The 15,818-nt window shown below is 69.0% G+C and overlaps 1 protein-coding gene across 3 annotated transcripts; it reads right to left on the bottom strand.

The window, feature by feature from the left end:
* Window positions 1-191: 191 nt before the first annotated feature.
* PCNX3 (pecanex 3) lies at window positions 192-15,495 on the bottom strand. 3 transcript variants are annotated; one of them, XM_056132028.1, is made up of 35 exons: window positions 14,792-15,495; window positions 14,318-14,505; window positions 14,032-14,131; window positions 13,900-13,939; window positions 13,726-13,821; window positions 12,458-13,585; window positions 11,953-12,076; window positions 11,697-11,872; window positions 11,371-11,461; window positions 11,073-11,208; window positions 10,132-10,292; window positions 9,463-9,616; window positions 9,295-9,327; window positions 8,979-9,150; window positions 8,777-8,887; window positions 8,429-8,520; window positions 8,231-8,340; window positions 8,039-8,144; window positions 7,849-7,941; window positions 7,617-7,767; window positions 6,855-6,999; window positions 6,522-6,699; window positions 5,417-5,525; window positions 5,145-5,274; window positions 4,948-5,006; window positions 4,655-4,870; window positions 3,939-4,192; window positions 3,021-3,251; window positions 2,833-2,936; window positions 2,455-2,602; window positions 2,125-2,355; window positions 1,737-2,011; window positions 1,253-1,389; window positions 878-1,176; window positions 192-801 (listed from the first exon to the last, which is right to left on the bottom strand). In XM_056132028.1, the coding sequence occupies exons 1-35, from the start codon at window positions 14,942-14,944 to the stop codon at window positions 613-615; spliced, it is 6,120 nt and encodes a 2,039-aa protein (XP_055988003.1). In that variant the 5' UTR covers window positions 14,945-15,495; the 3' UTR covers window positions 192-612. The 3 variants fall into 3 exon arrangements, with proteins under 3 accessions (XP_055988003.1, XP_055988002.1, XP_055988004.1); XM_056132027.1 differs by having other exon boundaries at window positions 11,697-11,875; window positions 14,792-15,494; XM_056132029.1 differs by having other exon boundaries at window positions 10,132-10,253; window positions 11,697-11,875; window positions 14,792-15,494.
* Window positions 15,496-15,818: the final 323 nt, after the last annotated feature.

The raw sequence follows: 15,818 nt of genomic DNA, 5'->3' as shown, positions 1-15,818 counted from the left end.
TGAATGCAGAGAACTGCAGATCTAGGCCTGAAGGGAACAGCTCCGGGAGGAAGTGGGCCCCGTCGGCCTGGAACCCACCCTTGCCTTATCTCCAGCCTTAGCCCAAGTCCTGTCCCCTCCTGAGTTCATGCTGGGGACCTGAAACGCCTCCTCCCCTCACCCAAACGATCCCGAGAAAGGAAACGGCGAAGCAAAATCAAAAATAGTGTTATTAATTCTGGTGTCTCTGAAGCACGGGGGGAAAAAGAAAGAAAGAAAAAAGGAAAGAAAGAAGAAATCCACCCTCCCATCTTCCAGCCCCGGCCCCAGGCCCAGGGGCCGTCAGTCCTGGCCACCGGCTCCAAGCGGGACCAGCCCATGGGGTTGGCTCTGAGGCCTGGCTGGGGGGCTGCCTGCCCAGTGTGGGGCACCCACACCCGAACGAAGGACGAGAGAGCAGGGGGCAAGGTCAGAGGTCTGGGTCACTCAGTTCCGGTGCCCTGGCTAAGGCAGCCAAAGGCCAGGGTTCCGACGTGGAGCCAAAGCCACTCGGTTCTGTGGTCCGACAGAGAGGGCCAGAGGCCAGGGGTCCGAGCTCCTGGATCCGGGGCGGGACCCAGGGGTGATGGGCCCTCAGTACTGGTGCTCCAGCAGGGGCTGGGCAGCTGGGCTCTCCCGCTCCTCAGCGGGGACAGGCCAGTCCCCTGAGGCCCCAGTGGGCGTGTCACTCTTAGGAGCACTGCTGTCTGAGCCAGGAAGGTCCTGTGTGGCTCCAGGGGGCGAAGCGTCAGTGCTGACATCGGGGCTGAGGTCTAAGGGCGCCTGGGGGAGGAGAGAGGTTGGAGGAGAGCGGCCCTGAGCTCCGCCCCACGAGCCGCCCCTCCCTCAGGACCCTTACCTGAGATTTGGGGGTGCCTCCTTTGGGGCTCCCTGAGGCTGGCTCCCCATCAGATCCCCCCAGTCCCTTCCGACCCCCCAGGCTCCACTTCCCACTGGGACCCTCAGAATTGAGGATACCAGCGCCCAGGGGCCTGGGGGGCCGGGGGCCCTCGGCAGGGGCAGGTGACGCTGGGGGTGGTCCGGGGAGCCGAGGGGGTGGCCACTGCAGCAGAGGAGGGGGGCGGCCGTCACCAGAGCCGCTGAGGGAAGGCCTCGGGCCCCAGCCGGGCCCTGAAGGGAGGGGCTGGTCGCCACTGCCTGTGGGAGACAGATAAGGGCACGACCTCAGGCGGCTGTCCCCCTCGCCACCACTTCCTGCCGGCCGCCTGCTCACCTGCCGTGTTCTCAGGCGTGGGGTGCGCCAGCGGGGGGTTGCCGCTGCTGAGGGAAGTCAAACCTCCGCCTCCAGCACAATCGGAGTCGTCCACATTGCCGCCGCTGTTGCAGCCCGCACCGCAGCCCTTATGCAGCCTGAAGGAGCAGACAAAGCGTTGGGGGGTGGGGGGGGTGGGACCAGAGGGACAGGAAGCGGACAGGGCGCTGGCTTTGCCGCACTTGGGCCGGGTTTGATCCCCAGCACCCCATGTGGACCCGAGTCCTGCCGGAAGTGATTTGATCCCCAGGCCTGGGACAGGCCTGTCTTAGAGCCACAGGGTCCCATCTGAGAACGCAGCCCAGGAGGCCAGCCTTTCTCCAGAGGCGCATGGGGGCTCCCGGCCGGTTCCGAGACTGCTCAGTTCTCTGCCTTGGCGCTCAGGAAGGTCCGGCCCCTCTCTGACTCCGTGAAGGGGCAGAGTTGGGGGGCGGGCAGGGCTCACCTCTCCCAGCTCTGCAGCAGCCAGCGGGCGATGGCACCCAGGCTGACCGGGCCACCCCACAGCGCCCGCAGCTGTGGGTGGCTGCCGGCCAGGGAGGTGGTGAGGGGCGACACATAGATGGGGTAGCCTAGAGGCTGGTCACAGGAAGAATTAATCATGTTGCGGAGTGCCTGCTTGGCGTTCTGGATGCTTCCACGCTCAGGGTTGCGATTGCGGAGGAACACCAGCTCCTGCTGCTGCCCGGCCCACAGGCCACGCACGCACTCGCGGTTCACCTGCATGGAGCCAAGGGAAAGCGTCAGGGGGCGGGGTGGGGCCTCCAGATGGGGCGGGGCCTCCGGGTGGGGCGTGGTCCGTAGGGGCGGGGCCTCCGGGAGGCGGGGCCTACCTTGATAACGCGGAAGCTGAGGTGGCGCCGGTTGAGCATGATGATTTTATACTCATCCGAGGCATCGTCCAGCACGTGGCGCAGTGCCAGCAGCGAAGGCGTGTTGCTGAGGATGGCGCTGCGCCACGCGGGGTCACCCTCGTGTGAGATGACCAGCCGTTCCTCATTGGCGGCGATAGCATCGTACAGGGCGGCTGGCTCCTCGTACTCATCCGGGGAGGTGAAGTGGTCCTGGAGGGGAGGCCGGGTCAGCGGGCCCCACCCTGGGGAGCGCCCCCTTCTCCCCGCCCCCACAGCCCCCGCGTGCGCCTGCCGGGGCACATTGCCCACCTGGTGAAGCTTGAGGGCCATGCGCACCCCAGGGGCCACCACCCGGTGGAGCAGGTCCATGTCGGCAAAGACCCACTCGTCGCGCGGGGAGGTGATGCGGAAGTCCCCCTTGAACAGGGCGTGCAGGCCATACAGGAAGGGCTCCAGGCTGCGGGGAGTGAGACTTCAAAGCTCCACCCTGGGTCCGCCAGGCCTCAGTCTCCCCACTGTGACCAGGAGGCCCGTCTGGCTGTGTCCCTCAGCGGGGTCAGAAGCAGGCCAGATGCCACAGCAGAGAGGCAACTCCCAAGCAGGGCTGCTGGAGGTCTCTGGGGCCTGGGCAGGGAGGGAGGAGGAGGGGGTAGCCCGGGAGGCACAGGGGCACCTGTGGGCGCTCACCTGGCGGACATGCTGTGCGAGGCCGTCCCCAGGGCCCGGCGACCCAGCACACACAGGCCGAAACACAACGTGACCAGTGGCGAATTCCAGTCCTGGTCAACGGGCTGCAGCACAAGAAGCCCATCGTCAGGGGCCGGCTCAGACCGGAGACAGGCAGGGCAGAGGCAGGGGAGCTGCGGGGGGCTGACCTGGCCGCGCCGGGAGGCGCAGTACTGCACCCACTCCAGGTGCACGGCACAGAAGGCAGGCAGGGAGAGGCCCGAGAGCCGCAGGTCATAGTCTTCGTCCACGCTCAGCGAGAAGGTGGGGTCTGAGTCGGCGTAGCCGGGGGCCCGCACGGGCCTCAGGGCGGCCGCGATGCCCTCGTGGCTCAGCCAGGCCTCCAGCTTCGGCGAGCGGCTCACATAGTAGATGATGCTCTGAGGGGAGAAGTGGGGGTGCAGGTGGGGGTGACAGGGTCGGGGCCGCCCCTCAGAGCCACCCAGGCCTAGGAGGACAGGAGACTCCGCATCCATGGAAGGTCTCTGAGGTCCCGCGTGGTAGAGACGAGCAGACGAGCCACAGTTACCCAGCAGGGGACCCCCACACACACCAAAGCTATGGGATCCAGGGGACTCAGACTGAGGCCAGGCTGAGCTGGGGGGAGTTCTGCAGGCCCAAGGGTTCGGGTGCCGGGGGACATAGTGGCCACAGGACACTGCCCATCCCAAGGTGGGGTCTCTGGACTGTGGTAGACTAGGAAGGGAAGCAGCTGACAAGGCCAAGGGTCCTGGCAGTGTGAGGCTGGCAGGTGACAGTGGCTACTGGGGTAACAGATTCCGGGTGCCACCCCGGGGACGGAGTCAGGGTACTGGTGCTCTGTCCTGGCAGAACTGTGGCATCTAGGGGTGGGAGAGGGGCAGAGTGGCCACCAGGGAGCAGGTCCCAGGAGCAGGGGTCCAGTTGGGGAGCCGTGGCCAGGCCCAGACACCAAAGCCTGGATAACGACCACTGACCTTGCTGAGAGGAATGTGGGGGCCCCGACAACTCCCAGGGGCACCCATGGGCCAGGGAGCCTAGCACTGCACACCCTGGTCTGTCCCGGGAGGAGCCGCCCCGTGGCACACCTTGACGTAGTAGGTGATGAGGATCTTGCGGAGGTCGAAGACCTGCAGCATGGACGCCGCGTTGTTGTCGCTGATGCTGTAGCCCTCCAGCACGTACTTGCTGGCCGTCACCTCCCAGGCCAGCCAGCGCTGCCCGAAGGCGGCGTTGAAGGAAAGGACGCGTGGCAGGTGGCCCGGCTCGCAGCAGCAGCAGCCCTCGTCCTCCTCCACGCCCTCCGTGATGGCCTCCACCTCGCGCTGCTGGCAGTAGGTCCCTGGGGGGTGCGGGAGCGGGGACAGCGGGCAGGGGGCTCGCCTTGCACGTGGCCGACCCAAGCTTGATCCCCGGCACCACAAATGGTGCCCCGAGCCCCACCGGGGGTGACCCGAGCCCAAAGCCAGGCGTCAGCCCCGGGCACAGCTGGGTATGGCTCCAAAACCAAAACCCAAATGGGTCCCTGTGGAGGGAGGGGCAAGGTGGCTGGGTCAGGACCCCTATCCCGGCCAGCCCGCTCCCCCACGAGCACCCTGGCAGGGGTGGAGGCCTGTCCCTGTGTCGGCGGCCTGGATGGTGGCACAGAGAGGAGACCCTTTCTCCAGAGGTTGCAGGGTGCAGCGGCTGGTGCCGGGTCAGGGAAGCTCGGCACGTGTGCCCAGGTTGGGGCCGGTCTGAGACTGGCACTCACCGGGCAGCGGGGACCCTGCGACCTCCCGGCCCCCGCCGTGCACACACTCACCCCGGAACTCCAGGCCGCGCAGCTGGAAGGTGATGAGGCCGTTGCCGACCTCGATGAGGTGCACTAGTGCGTTGAGGTAGTCCGAGGCCAGCACGAAGCAGTCGCCGGGGCCGTAGTTGCCCCAGCGGCCGAGCACCAGGTCCCCACACAGCGTGTGCTGCAGCGAGCGTGTCAGGTGCTCGTAGAAGATGGAGTTGAGGTTGTTGTCGTCGGCGCCTGCCACCAGGACAGACAGTAGCGCCACGCTCTGTGGCCAACCAGCGCGCCCACCCGCCCGCCCGCCCCGTACCCACCTGGGTTCCGATCCAGCTGCGTGACCAGGCGGGTATTGGAGTGATCCACGCGTTTAGTGCTGTGCAGAGAAGACGGGCAGGTGGCAGGGGGCCCGCGGGGCTGTCGTGCCCTCGGAGAGCCCAGACCCCGGCAGGCACCACAGCCGAGGGCCTCCCCCGCCCGGAACGGCCTCGACCGGGCTCCGCCGCACACTCACTTGTAGTCTCGCTCCCAGAACTTGAGGGGCCGCGCGTAGGACATGATGAAGACGGCGCTGCCCAGCAGGGGATTCAGCGGCGTGGAAAAGAGCGCCGAGAGCAGAGCCTGGATGAACAGCATGGCCGAGTCTGGACACGAGTCAAGGAGATGACGGCACACGGAACCCTGCCCGCCTCCCCTCTGCACCGTGGCCCCCCCCACTTCCCACCCCTCCCTGTCATGGTCGTTCCGGCAGGACCCCACCCGGGCAGCGGGCAGCAGGCAGGGTACGTGGCACAGCGAAGGGCTGGGCAAAAGCGTGGAAAGCCGAGCCCCAGGTGATCTGCCAGGGCGCGATGTAGGTCAGCACGAAACGGAGCTTGTACAGCAGGTCCCACAGCTGGCGGTGAGAGAGGGAGAGGCCGTCACTCGGACGGCCCCCGAGTCCCTGAGCCAGTCAGACCCCGGCCTCCCCACCGGACACCACGTGGCCATCCAACTCAAGATCGCTTCCCCCCCCTTCCGGCTGGCTCCCAGGCTCAGGCACCCCCCCCACCAGGGGGTGCAGGTCCCCTCATCCTCACAGCACCAGCGGGGGACCCCCCTCCCGCCGCCCCATCTCACAGGCAGGAAGGCCAAGACCCGGAGAAGGGGGTGACCCTGGCAGAGATGGTAACCCGAGCACACCAGGCCCCCGGTGTCAGGGACAGGAGCTTCGCCCACAGGCCCTGCCAAAGGGACACCTGCCCCCGGGGTCCGACTCGCCAACCAAGAAGAAAGCCCAGGGGTGCAGGCAGGGAGACAGCTCAGGGCCAGGCCTCAGACCTGGCATGCGTGGGAACCCCAAGTTCCATCTCCGGCATGGCATGGCCCCCTGTGCACTGCCAGGTGCTGCCTGGAGCCAGCAGGCTCTACCCTGTGGCGTCCGCACGGCTGGGCCCATGCAGTGCTGCAGGGCCGAGTAAAGCCAGCAGCGCCTGGGCCCACCCCGCCCCCATGGGTCAGAAAAAGGTTCACAGCACCACTCTGTCCCAGTGGGCACCAACGTGGCGTCTAGCAGAGCAGGCTTGGCCCCCTGCAAAGCCTGCCCATGCACACAGCGGATGGGGCGGCGTCTAAGGACGGCCTGGGCTGCGACCTCAGCTGGCCTCCAAGGCCAGGGTGTCCAGAGAAGGCCACCCCGACTACCCCACACTCCCAGGGGAGTGGGGGGACAGGTCAGAGCAGACCAGGCTCCGATCTGGCTGCCTACTGAGTCTCGGGGTCCCCGGACCCCTCTGCACTGCAGGGGCTTCTCTGTTCTTTAAGGAGCCGCTGGCAGCCCACAGGGGGTGGGGGGGTTGGTGGGACACAGGAACTCGGGGGGGGGGGTTGCACAGCCCAACTGGGGTCTCACCTTGCTGCACAACAGGGACATGAGGAAGTAGTCGAGCAGGAAGCCCTGGGACAGGCGCGGGTAGTCGAAGTGGAAGAGCAGGACGGTGAAGGCCAAGGTCAGGTACTGCTGGGGCGGGCAGCAGAAGGCCGAGCGCAGCAGCTTCAGCCCGGCCACGGTCATGAGCAGAGCCCGGCAGCTGGCGGCCAGGGACACGCATCAGGCCGGGACGCCTGAGCCTGGCCCCCGAACAGGTGATTCCCCCTTGATCCCTTTGGGGGACACGTGAGTCCCTCCAGGAGGGGACCCTCCCTCTCTGGGCGACGGGGCTGCAGGGGGACGGGGCGCGCTCACTAGAGGCAGAACTTGTCAGGGTGGCTGACGACCGTGTGGGCGTCCACTGTGAGGGCGTTGAGCACCACCGCGGGGTAGATGAGGTACTTCTCCACGCACTGCAGGCCGGCATAGAGCTTCTCAAACCACATCACCTGGGCCGCGCCTGGAACCCAAAGCGGACAGTTGCGTTCAGGCCCTGGAGGGCTGGACCCGGTGCTCGGAGGGCAACACAGGGCACATGTGCCAGAGCCCTGGGCCTGGACAGGGGCGACCGCTGCAATTCAAGCACAGGGAAGTTGGCGTGGAACCCACCCATCCCATCCCCAGCCACGGCGCCAGGGAAGGGTCGTGTCGCCTTCAGAAGGGCCATGTGGCCTGCGCGGGATACAGCTATGCGGGACGCTGGCCCTGTGGACGGTCTTTCAGCCCGCCAGAAAAGCCGCAATCGCCTGGGGAGGGGGCTCAAGGGGCTGGAGATTTGCTCTCTGGCACTGCAGGCACCAGCAAGGGAGGCCCAAGTGGCCCCCAGCTCTGCTGGGAAGGTCCAAAAATAAACAAATACTGAAACAAATCCAGACAATGACCAGCGGACCCGCCAGCGGTGAAATCATGCGCCAGGCACATCCAGGCCCCAGGGAACCGCCTGTGACTTGGGCCGGAGCCCGAGGGCCCTGGGATTCCACTTCACCTCCAAGGCGGCGGTGGCCTGGCCAGGAAGGCGCAGGGTGCGTGGGTGGAGGGCGCCCCCTGCTGGCACGGCACCCCCAGGGCCCCACTCACCGCGCACTTCATACTGGCTGTACTCTAGCGGCTTCAGCAGCGGCTGCGACAGGCAGAACCAGGGCAGCTGCTTGCGGAGCTGCGGCAGCAGGTAGTGCGTGAAGAAGCCCACGGCCCCCGCCAGCGCGTACAGCACGAACCCCAGCACCGACTGCGTGAGGGCAAGACGGAGGCTCAGCTGGGGCGGCTGGTGCAGGGTGGGCGTGGGGGCCCCCCCACCGGTTACACACACCTTCAAGGCGATGAAGACGGTGCTGGCGCTGATGGCGAAGGTAAGCACGGCGATGACCACGCACATCACCAGGTCCGAGTGCAGGACCTCGCGCTGCAGCCGGGAGAGCGGCGTGGGTGCCTGGCCCCGCCCCCTGCAGCCTCCCCACCCCCCCCAACAAGGACCGTGCCCCCCGACGGCGGCTCCTCACCACCGACTGCCGCATCTTGTCGGGGAGCGGGTCGGGGGGCTCGGCCCGGGCCGTCTCCAGGCTCCGCTCCTCCAGCTCGGGGAAGAGCTTGCTCCGGATCAGAGACCTGAGGGGTGGGCGGACAGGCGGGCGGTCAGGGGTGGGTGCCAAGCCACTGTCCCCTCCACCTCCACGGCCAGGCCCCACACCCACCAGAGCACGGTGGGGTCGCTGCTCTGCCGGCTCAGGTGGTAGGACAGCGCCACCAGGAGACCGCAGAAGACGGAGAAGAGGACGGGCACGTGCTGCTCCGGCCAGGGGCTCTGGGGAGAGAAGCTGCTCAGGGGTGCGGGAGGGGGGAGCGGGGGTGCCCCCGAGGGCTCCTGCATGCTCCCCTCCCCCGTCCCGTACCTTGATGGCGCCGAGGCAGAAGCCGTAGAGCAGGGCGGCGGCCAGCAGGCTGCGGGACAGGCTGAAGACGGCGGTGAGCGGGCTGGTGGCGGCTACAGGTGAGGAGGGGCAGGTGAGCCTCCCGCCCCCGCCCCCTGGGGGGCCTGTTCTCTGCCCCCTCGCCCCCCGGCCATCCCGAGAAAGCTGGCGGGGGCTTCTTTGTCTGGCAGCGCTTGGGAGGCCCGTGTGCTGAGGGTTCCAAGCCGGGTTGGCGGGACGTAAGGCAAACCCCTTCCCCCGTCCCCGTGTCCCGTCCCGCGGCTCAGGCGGGGTTCCAGGCAGCCAGCCGAGCCCCCGCGGGCTCCATACCTGTTCCCCCGAAGCCATGCATGTCGATCTGCTCCAGCAGGTACATGAGACAGGTGTTGACCTGGGGCAGGAGGCCCAGCAGGAAGACGAACGGGAAGCACAAGGTGAACACTGCGGGGACAGGCACGGCGGGGTCCCGTGAGCCGGCCCGTCCCCCACCCGTGCACACACCCCGGGGCCGCGCCGTCGCAGCCTGTCTGACCCGTGGCCACGTCGCGGGCGCAGAAGAAGAAGGAGGCGGAGAAGAGCGTGAGGCCGTAGAGGGAGACGGGTGGGAAGGGCTGCGCCGAGCCCAGGGCGTCCAGCAGCCAGATGAGCAGGCAGCAGATGCAGAAGTACACGGGCCGGCTGTACGCGATCACCCAGTTGTGGCCCTGCGGAGGGGGCCCCACCCCGAGTCACACAGGCAGCGGCCCGGGCCCAGCGCAGGGGGCAGCAGGGCAGAAGGAAGGGGTACTGGGACCTGGCCCTCCCACCACCCCAGGCCAGCCCGCACGGGGGAAGGCGCTGGTGCTCACGTGCATAGGCGAGGCGGCGTCAGGCTGGACACTCTGAAAGAGACCGCGGGCACGTTGGCACCAAGCGTCTGGCCCCGTCTCGGCACAGGGCCAGGACCAGGCAGGCCACACGTGCAGGGGGCGGGGGTGGGTGGGTGGGCGACAGGGCAGCCGCTGGGTGCCACTGACCTTCAGCAGGGAGTACTGGCAGGAAGCGATGACCAGGCAGAACTGGAAGACCCAGATGTCGGTGAAGAAGCCCTTGAGCAGCAGCAGGTAGCCCAGGAAGGCCACGAGGCTGCTCAGGCCCACGCCCAGAACATTCTCCAGCAGCCCCCGCGTCCTGCGGGAGAGCGGGTCGGCGTGAGCACAGGGCAGGGGCCACCCCAGACCTGCGTCCACACCACCCTGAGACCGCATCTGCTCCACCCTGCACCCCCATCTCCCTCCCTGCAGACCCCAAAGGGCACTGCCCGGCAGGGAGTGCCAGGGAAGACCCAGAGCACGGCTCCTGGTGCAACTCCACGCTCGTGTCTGAGCGACCTCCCTTTCCTCGGAGAAGCAGGGGGTGAGTGCGCGGGAGGCCGGGGGTGCTCAGGAGTGATTCCTGGCGGGTGCAGGGTGCCAGGGACTGGACCGGGGTTGCCGACATGCAAGGCAAGTGCCCCGTGCCTGAGCTGGCTCAAGGTTTTTCTTTGGGTTCCAAGACTTGACTTACTCAGGTCAGAAATAGCAAACGCGCAATCATGGGCGGGAGAGGGAACCCATCTGCGGGGACCGGAGACCCACCCTGGGGTTCCAGAAGCCCGAGAGACGCAGGCCTGCAGCCCCTCAGGCCAGCAGGCGGGGGGCACTCACCGGTCCAACAGGGCCAGCAGCGCGAGCCGCTCGTAGCGCACGGAGGTCCAGCGGCCGGGCAGTAGCCAGTACTTGTAGCTGTGCTGGGCACGGGGCGGTGCCTCCTCCATCAGCGTCTGCTCCTGGGATTCGTGTAGGGATTCCTGGTCCAGCAGGTCAAACTGCGGCCCCCACAGCCGCGTCCGTCAGCCCCACACCCCCGCCTGTGCCCTCGCCACCCGCCCCCTCCAGCACACACGGGCTGGGTGTCCGTGTCCGTCTGCAGAGCGCCCCGGCCGGCCCTGGCCACCTGCACGGGCCCTGCTTCTCACTGGATGTCTGCCAGGGTTGCTGGGGGCCGGAGACGAGCGCCCACGGTTGCCCAGCTCGGCAGCGTGTCCGCTGCCTCCTGGACTCAGGGGAAATCCAGCTGGGCCTCGGCCCGGACAAGGCCACAGGGGTCGTGCCGACCAGCGCTGATCTGAGAACAGAGCTGGGTGCTGAGGCCGCTCTTGGGGTTTGGGGGGGCAGCATGTGCAGACTCTGCGGGGGGCCCAGGCACGCCGGGAAGGCACTGGTCCTGCTGGCGAGGCCGGCCGGGGCTTCCAGGCTGCGGCAACGTGGCGGCTCTCAACTGTCAGGGCGGGCGCGCCCCGGGCACCGCTGCCCACAAGGGCAGTCTAGGGCACCCATCACCCCGACGAAATCAACACACACTCGGCTTTCACGGGGGCGCAACTAGCACGCAGCTTGTATGGGCGGGCCCCGCGTTTGCGCCCTCACACCTCAGTGGTCTCCCGCTGGTCCCCGGCTCCGCCAGACACCCCCATCTCGGCGCTGAAGGCCCAAGTCCAGACCTACTCGCTGCACCCGCCAGCAGACCAGCCCCGAGTCTGCCAGCCCAGGGTCCGCGGCCCCCCACGGACCTCCACGGCCAGAGCCTCTCCAGGGCAGCTCCTCACCTCGGGGATCTCCAGGGGCACGCGGCGCACCTGCATGCCCTGCAGCACCACGGGCCGCGGCGGCAGCAGGTTCAGGCCGCCCGCCACCTCGGGCACGTCGGCAGAGTGGAAGCTGGACGAGTGGGAGTGGCGGTCCCTGAGGGAGTAGAGTCACGGGCGCAGGGTCACCGAGACGGCCAGAGGGGCCGGGTAGAGGCCCGAGGCCCGGGACCTGGTTCCCCCGGCCCCAGGCTCGGCCGCCCCACCGGGAGGGAGGGAAGCCACGAGTCCCCAAGGGGGGTGGGGCGCGCGGACTCACCAGGCCCCGTTGGCCGGCTGCTCCCCGTGCTGCCCCACGGGGTTCTCGTAGCCGCCGCCAGCCAGGCCGAAGGTGTAGGAGCGCCGCACACCTGGGACGGGGGTGGGACAGTCAGGGACGGGAAGACAACCCCGTGCCAAGCCCCCCAGGGGGGATGCCACAGCCTCGGGGAGTGGGGGAAGGGCAGTCTGCAGGCTTGAGGGCCCCCCTCCCCGCATACAGCTGCTTCTGGAAACGTCCTGAACTCGTCCTCACTCAAGCCTCCTTTCAGACCTCAGACCCCGCCTCCGTTTCCCTCCTCGACGCCTTGGACACAACGGGCTCACCGCTCTCGTCGTAGAAGTAGTGCACGGCGCCCTCGGAGGTGTCGTCGAAGGTGCAGGCCTCGTGCACGTTGGCACCCGCGCGGGTCAGCAGCAGGGTGGACGCGAAGTGCAGGGCGGAGGGCAGCGTGAGCGCTCGCGAGTGGGAGGCGGCGCGGCCCCGCTGGGCCTCCTGCAGGCTGCTGGGAGGGGGCAGTGGAGGGTCAGCCCCGAGCATGCGGGAGGGCCCCCACCCCGGCCCACGCTCAGTGGGGCTCACCTGGGAGGGGAGCCCATGACGGAGGCGGGGGGCGTCGGGTTGCTGCCGGCGTTGTGGCGCCTGCGGATGGCCTGGGAGCGCCGGACGCTGCTCGAACGGTCTCGTTTGCTGGCGTCCTCCGTGGCTGGCCGGAGAGAGGTCCAGAGCGTGAACGACAGGCCTGGCAGTCACAGGGCCTGCTGCCTGGAGCTCAAGGTCAGGCCGAGCCCCCAACCACTCCCTGCTGGGGCCCCGGGTCCAGCCCGGCCAACCTGACCCCTCAGCAGGCAGCAGCGCGTGTGGACTCCAGAACACTCCGTGCTGCACCGAGGGCCAGGAGGCGGGGTGGACACTGGCCCTGAGCCGGCACTGTGACGTTGCGGCCTCAGTGGCCCGCTGCTGTCCCCTCTCAGCTGAGGGTTTGCCTGACTGGTCCCTCACCGGTGTCCCTGTCATCTGCCACAAGGCCCCCGACTGGTCGCAAGCAGAGGCCCGGACAGCTCAGCACCTCGCCCCCTGCACTCACCTCCCCCGGCGGCACCTTCTTCTTGGAGCTCCCCCCGCCAGCCAGGCTGGTTGGCGTCGGGTCCCCTGCGGGCCTCAGCAGGTAGCACCGTGGGCTCCCCGGCGCCCAGGTCCACCCCCGCCTGGGCTTCCAGCTCAGCCTTGGAGCCAGCCAGGGGGCCCCTAAGCACGTCACCCCCAGCGCCATCCATGCTCAGCACGCGGGCATGCGTCTTGGCGCTGGCGGTACTAGGTGTCCGCTGGGCCCCGTAGGGCCGCTTTGGGGGCACTGCGGTCCCCTCCTCGACCCCAGGGGGGGCCCGTCGCTTCCGGGCACCTCCAGCCGCGCCCCGGGAGCTCTCCGGGGAGTAGCCGGAAGCCGAGGAGGAGCTGTCGGAACTGTAGCGGCGCTGGGAGCGGAGGCTAGAGGCCGGGCTCAGCTCACTGCCCTCGCTCGTGTCTTCGTCCTCGAAGAAGCCGCCCCCCTCCAGCAGGGGCCGGCGAGGGGCACGGCCGGGGGGCGAGTGTCTCCGCAGGGGCGGCCGCCGTTTGCTCGGCCGCAGCAACGCCAAGTCCTTGGGCCGCACAACCAGCAGCGGCTCGGCTGGGCCTGGCGGCGTTCCGGCTCCAATGACGGTGTCAAAGGAACGGAGCGTGTCGTCCGAGGGGACGCCGGCATCCGGGGAGGCCGGGAGCTCGGCCTCCGACGGCGGGTCCGTGTCGCTGCCCTCGGCGGCCGGCCCGCCCGGGGGACTGTCGAGGTGCGTGGAGTTGGTCTTCTCGCTCTTGAAGCTGCTCACGGTCTCCCGGTCGGTGCCGCTGAAGCAGGAGTCCGAGGAGCCCGCCTTCTGCGCCAGGGGCTCCCCCGAACTGCGCCGGTCGAGGGGCTGGTAGCCGCCCACTCCCCGCCGCGACTCCCGGCGGCTGCTGGTCCTCACCAGGGCGCGGTCGGGCCGGGTCAGGGTCAAGAAGCTCTTGCTCAGCTCCTGGCTGAGGCTGCCCTTCAGCAGGGGGCTCAGCGGCGTGTCCACCACGCTGCTCCCGCCCCAGGGGACGCCCCCTCCAGCCAGCGGAGAGCGTTCGGAAGAGTCGGTGCTGGGGAGGGACGGGTCTGGGATGCCCCCCGGGGGCGTCTGCGGAAGGTCTCCGACTGTCAGGGACGGAAAGGACAGGAGCTGAAGAGAGGGGTCCGCTGGACGCCCTCGAGCCCGTCCCAGAGAGAGGACATTCGCTGAGGCCCCCTTCCGGCAGGACCAGCACGCCCCAGGGGAGCCCCGGGGTGCCACGCACTCAGCTTCTCCTGCAAGCTCAGCTTCAGCATCTCGCGGTCGGCGGAGGTGACGATGACGTTGTTGCTACCCTGTTCCCGCACCAGCTCCTTGATGTCTGCGGCAGAGCGCGGCCGTCAGCTGCAGCCCTGGCCCCCGGGGTGCCACGGGCATCTGAAGCCACGCCACCACCTACCTCGAAGGGGCCCGGAGTCGTCCATCCGGGGAAGCAGCTCCTGAGCCAAGGCACAGAGAGGAAAGAGAGGTCAGGGGCGGTGCGTGGGGACGGGCTCTGCGCGCAGTGGGGACGGGCTGGGGCCACGCTCACCGAGACCTGGTTGAAGCCGAACACGGAGTGCTGGGAGCTACAGCGCACGGGGGGCGTGGAACTCACTTTCCGGAACACCGTCATCTCCACGCCGGGGTCCCTGGCAAGAGACAGCATCTCACCTCCCCTCTGCACGGAGCTTCCTCATGTTATACACACACACACACACACACACACACATACACACAACTTCTCAGGGACGCCAGTTCAATTCCCGTCTGACCGTTGACCTGCCACTCCGGGGAGTCCTGACCCGGCCCTTCCCCACGCTGCCCAGACCACCCACCTGGGTGGATTGCTGTCCCCCTGGGCCGCCTCCTCCTCTGGCTCCCCCGCCGTGGAGCTGCGCTTCTCCACGATCTCCCCCTGGTCGAACATAGCATGCAGCCGGTAGTTGACAGTCTTGATGGTCGCGAAGATGACAGCCACCACCAGGCAGTACACTCCGGCCACCATCAGGCTGGGGGGCAGGACCTGCAGGGGCAGCACATCAGAGCCCTCCTCCCAGAGCCCTGCGGGGAGCTGGGATCCCCACGCCCTGGGGCGGGGGGAGGGGAGCGCGCTCCGAGATCGGTCGGAGATTAAGGGGGGGGGGTGTTCAAGGTCACCAGCATCAGGCAAGGGAAAACCGGCCTCCCTGCCACAACCCCCAAACTCGGCCTGGCATCCTCTCGGCATCCCTACTCCCAAGACACACCCCCGACTCGGGCCGGGCCGCGGACACCCGTCGGGGCTCTGCCCGGCGGCGACAGCGACTCACCATGTACAGCAGGAAGGGGAAGGTGAGCAGGAAGATCCAGACGTAGAGGTGGAAGCAATTGGAGAAGGTGCTCTGGTGCGGGTCGAAGAACCAACCGCCGGTGAGCGAGGCCCACACCCCCTGGCGCAGAATCTGCAGCACCTGCGACCCCATGGCCCCGCCGCTGCTGCGCGCGCCCCCCTCCCGGGACCCTCATCGGGGCGGCCCCCGGCCCATGCCCCGCCTGGCGCCCGAGGGCCCCGGGGCCCGGGCTCGCGCTCACGCCATGGCCTCCCCCGGCCGGGGAGCGGGCTCGGCGGGGCGCGGGTGCGGGCAGGGGGCGGGGCCGGCCCGGCGGTCAGCGGAGCGAGGCCCGGGCGCGGGGGTGGAGCCGCATCAGGGGCGGGGTCCGGGCCCCCACCCCCGGCCCGCGAGTGCTCCGAGGGGCCGAGCGGGCAGGCGGGTCCGGGACACGGGCCGGGCACCCGCCGGCGGCATCCAAAGGTGGGCGTGGGGTGGGTGTTCCGGGGGCTGCAGGCGTCGGCGCTCTCGCCTCCCGCCCCGGGAGAGCCCGGGACCCGAAGGTCCACTTCCGGGGTCACAGGTCACTCGTTTGGGGCTTCGCGCTGGCCCGGCTTCAGCGGGATCCGACCCAAGGGGGAGGCCGGAAGAAGGAGCCGCGAGCCGCCAGCGGACAGTGGCGCATGCGCCCGGCCGGTCCAGCGGGGACCCGGAAAAGGAAAGCCTGCCGGCACGGACGCGCAGGCGCAGGGCGGCGGAGGCGCGGAGGGCGGCGGGGAGCCCTTCGGGCGTGCGCAGAGCCCGGGTCTCAGGGCGGGGCCGGGGCGCACGGCGGCGGCGCTTCGGCGCATGCGCACAGGCAGGCACGGCCAGCCGGGCGGAGGCCCCTGCGCGGAACCGAAGGGTTAGTGGAGTGGCCATTGGCCAGTGGCCGCTGTCTCGCAGTTAACTGGCGCCAAACTCTTCCAATGAGCTACTGCTGGGGGCGGGGAGAAGGGGGGGCGTGAAGCCCCGGAGCGGCCGCTCT

The sequence above is a fragment of the Sorex fumeus genome, unplaced genomic scaffold, assembly GCF_029834395.1.
Source record: "Sorex fumeus unplaced genomic scaffold, SorFum_2.1 ptg000093l, whole genome shotgun sequence".
Lineage (NCBI taxonomy): Eukaryota > Metazoa > Chordata > Mammalia > Eulipotyphla > Soricidae > Sorex > Sorex fumeus.
Note: the sequence above shows the minus strand (reverse complement) of the source record. Positions and strands in the feature narration are given on the sequence as shown.

What these genes read in the sequence shown, in the direction of transcription:
- PCNX3 (XM_056132027.1), bottom strand. Translation starts at nt 14,944, where the DNA reads ATGGGGTCGCAGGTGCTGCAGATTCTGCGCCAGGGGGTGTGGGCCTCG. An exon ending in GTCATGGGCTCCCCTCCCAG is followed by an intron (nt 11,876 to 11,952) that starts GTGAGCCCCACT and finishes GCCCCCTCCCAG; the next exon opens with CAGCCTGCAGGAGGCCCAGC. An exon ending in CAGCCAGTATGAAGTGCGCG is followed by an intron (nt 7,000 to 7,616) that starts GTGAGTGGGGCC and finishes TTTGGGTTCCAG; the next exon opens with GCGCGGCCCAGGTGATGTGG.